This window comes from Rhinolophus sinicus, linkage group LG03 (genome assembly GCF_036562045.2).
Source record: "Rhinolophus sinicus isolate RSC01 linkage group LG03, ASM3656204v1, whole genome shotgun sequence".
Lineage (NCBI taxonomy): Eukaryota > Metazoa > Chordata > Mammalia > Chiroptera > Rhinolophidae > Rhinolophus > Rhinolophus sinicus.
Window position 1 is genome coordinate 147,706,219 of NC_133753.1, and position 11,942 is coordinate 147,718,160.

Genomic DNA, 11,942 nt, shown 5'->3' on the forward strand with positions numbered 1-11,942 from the left:
CCCTCCTTCACCTGACCCTTCCAGATAAAAGGTGCAGGTGTGAGACGGGAATGATTGAATAAAAATACTGAATGTCAATTATAATTTTATATATATATATATATATATATATATATAGTCACAGGATGTGGAGTACAGCATAGGGAATAGAGTCAATGGAATTGTAACAGCTATATACAATGTCAGAGGGGTAGTAGATTGGGGGAGGTTATCACTTTGTGAGAGGTGTAAATGTCTAACTATTACATTGTTTTGTACACCTGAAACCAATTTTTTTTTTTTTAAAGGGAAGCTAGAGCTACTGGAAGGAGACACCCAGACTTTGTGGATAATCTTGCTGTGAAAATTCTTGTACAAGTCTTTTGGTGCATACATTTGTGTATGCATTGGTGTATGCATTTTTAGAGGAAGAGCAACAACCCAGCAGCATCTGGGAAGGGAACACCTCAGACCCCAGGAAGCATGAGGGAGGGAAGAACATTACAATTTTTTATCTTTTAGAACTGCCCTTGGAGCCTTCCTCCAAAGGGAAAACATCCCGACGTGGCAATGCAGAACAGATGCAAGCGCACTCTGTTTTACTTACTGCTGCATCTTTTTGGGATCCACTTGATTGCTCTGACCGCAGTGCAGCAGGGGAGCACCTCAGCTCCTGCACCTTCTACACAAAGCACCTCTCGATGTTGTGCCCATCCCCATCCATTTCATGGGCAGACAGATGCCAGAAAGAAAAATATCGACAGCTTACACTACATTAAAGTTTTAAACTTCTCTTGATCAAAAGACACGTTTAAGGAAGTAAAAAGACAAGCCAGAGTAGGAGAAAATATTTGCAATACGTATAACTGACAAAGGACTCATGTATGTATTAGGATGAAGAATATGAAATTCTGATATTCAATCATTTTTTATGTACAAAAATGGCAATTCACATAGTTTAAGTTTAACATTAAAAAAAACTCTTAAAGATCAATAGCCAAGACAACTCAACAAAAAAAAATGGGCAAAAGGTTGAACAAGCACTTTGAAACAGAGAACAATCAAATGGCCAATAAATACTTGAAAAGGTGCTCAACCTCATTATCAGAGAAATAAAAAACAAAAGGAGATACTACTACACACCCATTAGAATGATTAAAACTAAAAATATTGATAATACCAAGTGTTGGCAAGGACATAGAGCAACTGGAGTTCTTATATGCTGCTGGTGGGAACACACTGATGTGACAATTTTGGAAAACTGTTTAGTAGTAATTATTGCAGCTGAATACATGTATGTCTTATGAACCAACAATTTTATTCCTGGGTATATACCCAACAGGAATGCATACATGTATGTTCACAAAAGACTTGTACAAGAATTTTCACAGCCATATTTTTTGTAATAGCCTCAAATTGGAAACAATCCAAATGTCCAACAATAGTAGATAAAGAATGGATAAGGAAATCGTTGCATACGCATCTAGGGAATACTACAAAGAAATAAAATGGAATGAACTGCAACACCCGACAACAAAGATGAATCTTAACAACATGATGCTGAGGGAAAGAAGCCTGACACAAAAGAGAACTGACAGCATGAGTCTACGTTAAAGTTCAAAAACATACCAAAGCAATCCCTAGTGTCAGAAGTAAGGACAGTGGCTCCCCATGGTTAAGAGTAGTGAAGACGAACAGCCATGTGGTTAGTTTCTAGAGGGCTGATCACACCAACTGCTTGATCTGGGTGCTGCTCATAAAAATATATTTACTTTGTGAAAAGTCATCAAGCAGCACACTTAGGATTTGTGCACTTTTCTGTATGTATGCTATATTTGAAAAAATAGGTTTAATTTAAGTTATTGTTAAAACGACAATGTTCAAATAATGTTTGAATATTTAAAAAGTAAGGAAAAAATATGACCATGAACCCTAAGCAATACAGGAGGTCAATCAGGACCAGAAGCAATTGTATTACTGGAAAGATCTTATTGATAAAGTAAAGGTGTAAAACTGCTACTGAAGGAAGAGAATGTGGCTTATACTATTAGTTTGGGGAAAATAATATTAACTAGCTTGATGAACACACTAGACACGTCAATAATCATATCTATCACACCCACCAAACTTTTTATGAAACTCCCTTACCGTGGCCCCTGCTGTTTGACAGCCAATCCATGGACTGGTCAGAGACCAGTGGTTTTGTCTAGCCCCAAAATGTGAACGGAGCCAAAGAGATTCTTTCACAAGAAAATGAGTCGGTATATACTGAGTAAATAAGAGATGCTGCAGTGCAAATGAAACAAACAAAGGCAGAGAGAAAGGGCCCACAACATACTGAGTCAGTACCATGAGAGGCATGGCAACCTGAAATTAGGGAAAGCAGAAGCTGTGAGAAAACAGAAGCAGTGAGGAACCAAAAAGGCATAAACATGTTGAAAAACAGGTCAGCCAGTACCAACGTCCAAAGAATAGCTAGGTCACAATAAAGGAGACTTGCCATTATATTGCCTTACAGTATTCCCACTGTCCCCCCACCACATACAGAGGTGACCATTATTTAAGAAAACGTAGTTTCACATCTCTCCCTTACAATCAAAAGGGCCTAAAGTAAATATTCATATGACAGAAACCAACTAACCCTAGAAAAGTTTAGCAACACTAGAAAAAGCAAACTTCACAGTTGATTAATGAATCCTTAGTAACTGCCTTAAAAAACATTGACTAGCTGTTGGGTCTCAGAATTGATTTTGAAAGATGGACGAAACATTGGTATATGGATGACATCCTGTCTGTTGCAAAACTGTAAAATCCTGAGTGAGAAGAACCATTAATGGCGTCAGAAGGAAAACCACTCATTCTTGACTCTCTGCAGCTAGAAGAGTTTGGTAAATGAACTTCAATAAAGAAAAGAAGATCCCTTAGTAAGAGAATCACTGATAATACAACTTCTCCTAGAGTGAGGACAAATCATGAAAATACCTTTAAACCATGGTCATAATTAAACAACTGATTTCAAATTTCTTAAGATTTAATATGCCAGAACTTATTGAAAACTGAATTCCACCACCTTTATGTTTTCATAACTACTGTCTTAACTTTTTCCCTTTATAGTGATATCAAAAAAACAAAAAGAGTACAAGCATTATAACACACATTAAAACAGAAACACATTACAAACTCTTTCCAAGATCATTCTTTTCAGAGCTACATCTAGCACAATCTTCAGTGCCAAAAAAGGGCTATGCCAAAAAGAAAAAACATCCTTATTTATGAGTGAAATAATATGATATCTTGGACTTGCTTTTAAGTAGTCTTTAAAAAAAAAAAAAAGTGTGGAGGAAACAGAGATAACAAGAAAGCAGAAAGTTGATTCTTGAAGCTGAGTGATGGGTTATTGGCGTTCCATGAACTATTTATTCTCTATTGTGAGTGTTCAATTAAAATTATTTTTTAAAGAGGAAGCAAGGAAAATACTTTCTGAGTAACCTTAGTAATGAAAACAAAAAGAAGAAAGTCAAAGAATTATATTAGAAAGGGGTAATAAAAACACCAGCAGACAAACGTGCTAAATATTCACGTGCCAGGCCCTCTGTTAAGAGCTTGGTGGGAACTACTGCTTATGAGCCTCGAAACAACCCTATGACGTAGGTACTATCATGATCCCCATCACACAGGAAAGGAGGGGTCCAGGCTTAGAAAGAGAAACTGTTCAAGATCATGTATCTGGGAAGCAGCTGAGTCAAGACTGAAACCCCCGCAGTTTAACTCCTGAACTGAATCCCACACAATACTACCATCTGACCTGGAACTGACATTCTTCAAGTTAAAAGAGGAAGTTTGTATTGGATATGTGCGGCCTCCTATTCCTATGCATCACTGACATTGTCTCGTCATGACTTCTATAGTGAGTTATGGGGTTACATAATGAGCCTTAGGCCAGGGTACCACCGCCCGTCTCCCACATTGCTAACCCCAGGAAACCTCCTACTTCCCAACTGTCCCTCTATCTGACAGCACTAACCCCACTGTTTAAATGAGTCACACAAATGGCATGGCTCATAAATACAGTTAAGGAAATGAATCAGGCATTGTCTAAATTAAATCAGACAATGACAAAATAAAACATTTCGGAAACCTGAAAAGAATGCAAAGTACCAGTAACCAGATTCCCTCAGATCCCTGCTGTTTCTGTCACATAGGTCTCAGCAATGTCACACTGGTAAGTATGAAAAGAGATCATAAAAGAAATTGTGGCCTACATTTTAAAAAGCAAAGCACAAAAGGGTCAATAAATTTTATTCTTAAGCATCGCTTTTTTTTTTTAAACCGTCGTTTTATTTGTAAGTTCTCAGACCTTAGGAGAATTCTAACCTTCATTAACTTGCTCTACTCTGCTGCTGTAAGCTATGCTGATATCAGCCTCCCCAACTTCCTCATTTCTTCCTTTACAGTTTGAAAAGAAAAGAAATATTACTCAAATAAACACAATTCAACTTAAACTTGTTTTGTTTTGCTTTGTTTCTGCCATCTCCCTAAAAGTATATTTGGGGAATTTTGCATTCACTGTGAGGAGGTTTAGGAAAAATAATTTGAATCCTTATTTTTCATTGAATCATGTTTTCAAATACTAGCAAAAAGGAAAACTGTGAGAACATGTGCTTTCTTCATCTCCATTCCACCTACTACTAATATCAATGTTTTCTCAAATAAAAAAAGAAAAACCTATTACTATATTTTCCCTAAATATACATACAATTATATTTGAATTCCTTGGGCAAAAATGTTGAAATATACCCCTTGGTGGAGCCAAAATAATGTATTTATAACTTCTCAATTAGCCAATATTTGAAAAATTACACCAATTGAAATGTAATGAATAATTTTGTAATAAATTGTTAATTTTTAGAGTAATGGCCAAATGTTATAGGGCTTACCATCACCCAAGAAAAAGGAATATATCTTGATTTTTTAATTCTTCAAAGAAGGAGAAAATTATGTTATCACACTACAAATATTTCCACCATTTAGCTCTCACTTATTAAAACACACGGAAAGATACTTGTCACAATAAAAATGTATTTTCATGTACATATGTCACATCTAAGATGGAATTTTCTATGTTGAATTCTTAATGGTAAGTATAATAATATAAATAATAAGGTTTAGTGTAAAAAATAAAAATAACTAAATTTTGCTAATCCATAAACCATTTTTCTTCATTTAAATTTAAATGGAAAAATGACTCCAACGTGTAAGTTTTTCTTCAATAAATTATATTTTAAAACCTTTTATAAGATTCTTATTCCATTTTCCCTTTATTTGTGTTCCATAGCAATGGTTCAAAAGAAAATATTACACATCAACTAAACATGAACTAGAATGAAAATATACCATCCACACTCCCTACCTTCCACAAACATTTCAGGGCTTGCATGCAGCTCTGCCTAATTCAATAAAATGATTAAAATCTTCTTTAACTTGGCTACAAGTTAGGAAGGCTAAAATGCCTAGCTAGTAATGAGGTGACAGGGAAAAATCGCATAACCTTTAATCCCTTTAAAATTAAATCAACATGTTTTATTCAGTGCAAATATGACAAGTATCTAATACTTGAAACCTGCAGAACTAAGGAGATATTGTCTCCAAAAAAACAGTTGAAATCGGACTGAATAGAACACTTAACATTAACAGAAAAATAAGAATAAAGATGGCTTTATCCCTAGATGTCTCTCCATCCGCTTAAACAGACCAGATTCACTGAGATGTGTACTGTCACCCTAAGGGCAAACATTTTTAAAGATCCCCAACTGAAGTAAGTGAATACCATGTAAAAATGCTTGTTTAAGCATAAATCCCATTTTTCTCTGAGAATGTAATGATCTGCAATTGTATTTCTCACCAAACACAACTGCCCTGTAAGTAGTTTGTAAAGGAAAAATAAGAATAAACAAAACAGTGATTCATATACTACAATCCCAACTCCCATTCCACCCAGATTTGAAATTTCTTGAAGCTCAGTGGATTTAAATAGTCTCCTAGGCAAGGCACTCTTCAAGATTATTCTGTTTTCATACTTGGAGTAGGATTTTGATCCTCTCCCAAGAACTCTTTGAGCCTCAGTGCTGGCATAGGTAAAAATGAAAGAAAAAAAAAATACTACCAATCTCCAAGAGCTGAAATGAGGTTCCAATTAGATGAGATACTAAAGGACACCACCAAGCCCGGCACATAGAAGGTGCTTACTAAATGCAAATTCCCTTCTTTCTTAAACACCTTCACCTGGAATGAAAGCCAAGTTTTTCATTTTCCATAAATGGAGCTTTCTTAGAAAGAAGTACCAACAACACACATTTTTGGGAAAAGGAGCATCACTTAAATTTTTTAACTGAACTCATTTTGATTATATCACCATAAGTATCGCTAAGAAGCAGCCACTATGGAAGGTTGATAAGAGAACCTTGCAATCTCCCAAGAACCTACCAAAGTGAAATACTGGAACATTATTTTAAAAACGAAGCAATGCAAATATTCCTTCAACCTAGGCACATTTGGAAAGTGTCAAACAACTTTCTTTTTTCTTCTTAACAGTTTAAGACAAAATGGTTAAAAAAACTTAATTCTTTTCTTTTGTCGATCAACTTATTTTGAATTATTATTTAGATGAAGCAAATCAATGGGTGTCTTCTTATAACTTACTTAAAAAACAATTAATTACAATTTTAAAATGATTTGAAGGAGTAGAATTTCAATGGGCAAGAATGACTAGAGGCGTTTTATAGCAAGAATTGTATCAACTATAGTAACTGTCAGCGACATGACAATATATGGCTCTCCGATGTGAATAAGAATATCTCTGTCTCAGGCAATCGTGACAATAGGTTTGCACATCTGTTGACCTCAATGATTTATCAGAACGTCCACTTCAATCACCTGCTTGTCCTTCGATTCCCAGATGCAGTATTTATCACAGAGACCGGTAATCTTTAAATCTTGTGAAATTATCTTTCACATCCTCTACACAGCTGAAAGCTCACACCGTCTGTTATAGCCTTAGAAATAGGAGACGTCATTATTGGAAGGCAACTTGGAAAACATCTTAGCCAAACTCTTAGTTTTCACATCTTAAAAAATGGATTTCATTAACAGAAAAAAAAAAAAAAAACAAAGGACACGTTAAGAGATTTGCCTAAGGAAGTCCTGGTAAAGGAAATCCACTCTGTCTCCTTAAGTCCTGTTTCAAGTCCTAACTTTCAACTATGTTTATGGGGTTCATGGAATACCTATGTGGAAAGCTCCCGAAGCATAGATGGAGAAGCAGAACTTGAGGTTATCCCTGCTCCGTCCCTCACATCCACCCTCTATCTCACCAGTCTCACAGTTGCAGCAATCTAGGTGCTGAAGATGATGTGAGCCAATTAGCAACACAAATTAACTGAAAGGGAACCAACTGCATCAACTGAGGACTTGTTTCTTACCTTCACAGTTTTGCCTTAATTCTTCAAACACTCCCAGACAGGCAGTGATGGAGAAAAGCGTCAATCTGCTAAACTAACCCAAGTCACAGAAGCATATCTAACAGAAGACAAAAATTTGTCAGATTTCCCAGGCCAACTCCTAATCCATTTGCAAAGCTTGTTCTCTACATCTCAGGTTTTCTACAAAGACCAAAGATTCTGATTTCTAACCTCTTAGAGATGTATAAAATGATTGAAAACTATTCATTCATCACTTGTATGATAGACAGAAAACTTTTTTCATAGGATGACCTGTCTGGGATATCCAGTAAAAAGTGGTATGAAAGTCAAGCTATCCAGAGGTTACAATTCTTTATTAAAGTGTGATGTAAAGAAAACTGTCCTGCAGATGAGAGTCCTGATATTTTCCAAGTAGAAAAATACTGGTTTCGTGTAATGTTAACTTGACAGGCAGCCATATAAGTTGCAACAGGTAAGAACTCAAAAAAAAAAAAGTGGTCGTCTCTTGATATTAGTAGTATAAATACAAAAAGAAAAGATAATTTGGAATTAAGTCAATGATATATATTCAGAGTAATTTCATATTAGACATACACTTAAAAGCCCTTTAGTTTTGGCTTCCATGGGGCCTTGGAACACACACCTTGAATCTCACCACTAGGAAAAAAATCTGTTTCCTCAAAGCCCTTCTGCTCGCAATAAAATTCTAATATTCATGACTTGAAATTTAAGCTTGTATTCCTAATATCTACTATACCTACAAAATTGGAAATCAGTTTTTCAATGACCCTCAACATGCCCTTAAAATCAAAGGGCATATTTTTTAAATTTCAAATTCATAAGCTTCTAACAAGTTTAATTAGTTAAATCTATTAATGATTTACAGTGAAACCAAAGTGAAAGAAAAATCAAACTTCGGGTCGATCTAGTTTTAACTCCTCTTAATTCTCCACATTGTTTCATGAGCCCCCCGGGGTTAGGTAGGCATCTAATTCATCATTCCATCTCTAGCGCCTCCCACAGCCACTTCGTCGGTTTGCAGTAGAAGCTGTTTGGTCAGACGAGCACACGGAAAATTCAGCTGCGAAATATTTTTATGCAACAGCAGAGACAATCAGCCTTTTTTTTTTTTTTTAAGTTGGAGGTCTAGAAGCGAAGTGAGAACATTTGGGAGCATACAATTAGTCTGCTTTAACTTTAATAACCAAATGGTGATTGAAAAAATACAAATTTCACATTTGCAGGAATTGGGCGCCAGAGTTACTAAATCTAGAGAGATTTTTTTCCTCCCTGAGTACACACATAGCAAAACTAATAAAATTATGACCCAGAATAAAAAAAGGTCACATTCGTTTTCAAAAGCATTCATTTAAAAGTACACAGAAGTGGTCTTTTTAAATGCCCACATGTTTAAACATAGCAGGAATGTGGCTACCAAATATGAATCCTGAGGGAACTGGATACACATTTACCTTCGAATTAGACGCAGTAGGTCAAATGTTAGCAAGGTAAACTGACATAAACGACAACACAGATTGAAAGTGGCCAACAGAAAGTGCCTGTCTGTCCCAGGAGTCCCGCTTGTGTCCTGCACAAACATCTGCGTGCAAAGAACCTACACGCACCAGCCGGATAAGCGAGAAACCAAACTTTCCGAAATAAGTTAGTTCCGTCTTGCCTATCTAAATCCAACAGGTGTCAACACCCGTCACCACACTAAATCCTTCCGAACAAGGTCTAGAGAAGCAATGGATGCTTGTCAACGAAGCGGGAAAGAACCGACCGCTGTCAGGGTCGCAAAAGAAATAAAGCCCAGTGCCTATTCCCAGTGATTACATGAAAGTGGGGAGATGGGAGATGGAGATGGGGAGGCGCGTGGAGACGAGCTGTCACTAACGCCCAGAGGAATCTCGGATCTCGAGAATGGACTCCGTGCGGTCGAGCCCTATATCTCTAAGGTTAGAAGAGTTAGGGACCTAAGGCAGGGAGACTGGGAGAGGTAGGGCGCGTGGTACCTGCTTGTCCAGCGCGTCTCGGGCGCCACCGGGCCCGGCACCAGCCCTGGGCGGCGCGGGCGCCCGCTCGCAGCTGCAGCCCTCCAGGAGGTACATGCCCGCCGGGCGGCCGCTTTGCTCGCCCTCGAAGTAGAAGAGCACATTCTGGTAGAGGGCGAACCACTTCTCGTGCCAGCGGCTCGCCTCGGCTGCCTTCTTGCTCAGGAAGCCGCGCTTCGTGCCCTCCTTTCGGGCCAGGAAAGCCAGGTACAGGGCGTGCCCCTCGTTGTAGCGCACGCTTTTCTGCATGGTGAGGGCGCGAGAGGCTCACTCCTGCCTGGCGGCCATCTCCTGGCCGGCTCCCCCCCAGGGCGCGCCCGCTCGGTCCCGGCTGGCGTATGGCGCCCCCTTTCCTGACGCTGCGCACAGGGCACCCCCTCCGGCCTGCCGGACACGGCGCCGCGCGGGTCCGAGGGGCGCCCTGCTGTGGCCAACGCGCGTTCTCCTGCACGACCGCCGCTCTGCTGGTCAAGCGAAGCCCTCGATACCCGCGCGGACAGTGGCCCCGTGAGGTCACCAGGGCTGCCGGCTGCTTCGCCCAAAGTTGCGGATGCCAGAGCCCCCGAAGCGGGCTGGGGCGGCGCGACGCGCGGCCGCCTGAGAAGGACTGTCCTCGGGCAACTCGCTCCAGGAGACAGAAGGTAAAACGTCACGTGGGAGATCAGCTGTAATCGGCTTGGAGACTGATTTAAAGGGCAAAGTCGGCGCCGCGGCAGTGCCTGCGGCGCAGCCCGCTCACTCGGGCGCGCGTCCCTCCCTCGCCCGCCCGGCCCCAGCCGCTGCTTCTGCAACCGTGCGGATGGGGCCGATTGTGGCGGGGTGGGGGCGCGCGGCGACAGCACACACCCGCTCCCACGCGCGCTCGCGCGCACACACAGCTGTATGTACTCACATACACATAGACAAATGCACAGTCACACAGCGCGCACAATCACAACACACAAATGCTAGCATTTGCACAATTACACACTCGTACAAACAAGAATACATACACAAAGTCATAAACAACACTCATACAAATACATTCGCACAAAGACACACACAACGAAATACTTATACACACAGAAAATAACTTATATACAAATACACCCGCAATGTGTACTCCTACACACAAAAGTACAAACCCATATACAAATACAGACTTACAAGGCAACTGTACAGTCACTGATACGCTCACCCAAGCACACATATTTACACACACAAATCTCACACACATTCATCTAAACACACAACACATGCACACATTTGCACTCAACACTCATACAAACTACACACACATACACACCCATATACAACACGTTTATACTCACACATGCACGGTCCTACACACACACAGGCGAATAGTCATAAACACATACACATGTGAACACACAGACAGATGCATAAAAATACACACATACAAGCACTCACAATCATACAAATACACATTCATACAGATTCATACACTTTTACAACCAACTCACACATACAACACACTTACCTACCACATCCATGCACTTACACTCATCCAGGAATGCATATCCATGGCAGTGGCTAGAATCACAGGGTGGCTTTGCATAGGGCAACCTTGACTTTCCCCGTGTACTTTCACTGTATATAAAATGAGGGTGAAGGTTAATGAGTGCAACTCAGCCTGTTCCCAGGAAGGTATCAGACAGTCTGTTGGTTCTGAAGGGGAGCAAAAAACGTATTCCTTCTACCCTTCTGTGTTCTTCTGGCTGGTCTAATAATCACACTGGCATGAGCTAGATTTACAGGAGAAAATAACCAAATTTATTACTTATGCACATATAGGGGTTCCCTAAAAATATGGGACCCAACAAAATCTGGCTGTTCCGGCTTACATGCCATCTTGAGCTAAAGAGGGGGATGGACGTGTGTTGTGGTTTGGGACTTCCAAAAGAAGGAAAGCAATTTACAGCGAGATGAAAAGAGTTCATCTTTAGTAAACAAACATTTGTTGGGCCACCTTGAAACAATGGGACACAGAGAGTTGTTCAAAGGGGCTTTGCTAGGTTCCTCCCTGTCTATCACACCTAGTTCATATTAAATTACAGTTATCTATGGCGATAGCTCCCTTCCTGGAGCAGGTCCTCTATCTAAATTCTTTTAGGCAGTGAGGGAGATGGTCCAAGTTTCTTCCTGAGTTTTTTGTTTCTTGAAAATAACCAGCTCAGAATAATCAATATCCTAAAAGGGCATATTTTTGAGGTGGCAAACTCTGCTCCCCCTCAGTTTCCTTTCAACTACTGACAGTGAATTTTCAGGAGGAAGATAAAAGAAGCTAAAATTTAACCACGGAATTTTCAACCAGGAAAAAAAATACCCAAACAAGGGAGTCCTGCTGCCTCTGGCAGAATCTACCCGCCCCCCCCCCCCCCCCGAGACTATGCTGTCATAGGTTCACTCAATACCCTTGCTAGGACTGGAG

The 11,942-nt window shown here is 39.8% G+C and overlaps 1 protein-coding gene across 8 annotated transcripts in view; it reads right to left on the bottom strand.

Moving 5' to 3' along the window:
• The window catches only part of RASGRF2 (Ras protein specific guanine nucleotide releasing factor 2), a 228,828-nt gene extending 218,501 nt beyond the window's left edge, over positions 1-10,327 (bottom strand). For 7 of the 8 annotated variants that reach the window (XM_074328780.1, XM_074328779.1, XM_074328778.1 and 4 more), the window contains exon 1: positions 9,473-9,909. In XM_074328780.1, the coding sequence (XP_074184881.1) occupies positions 9,473-9,760 (288 nt within the window). In that variant the 5' untranslated portion in view covers positions 9,761-9,909. Of the gene's footprint in view, positions 1-9,472 lie in introns of all 8 variants that reach the window. The other variant, XM_074328781.1, reaches the window with a different exon arrangement.
• Between the last annotated feature and the right edge of the window lie 1,615 nt (positions 10,328-11,942).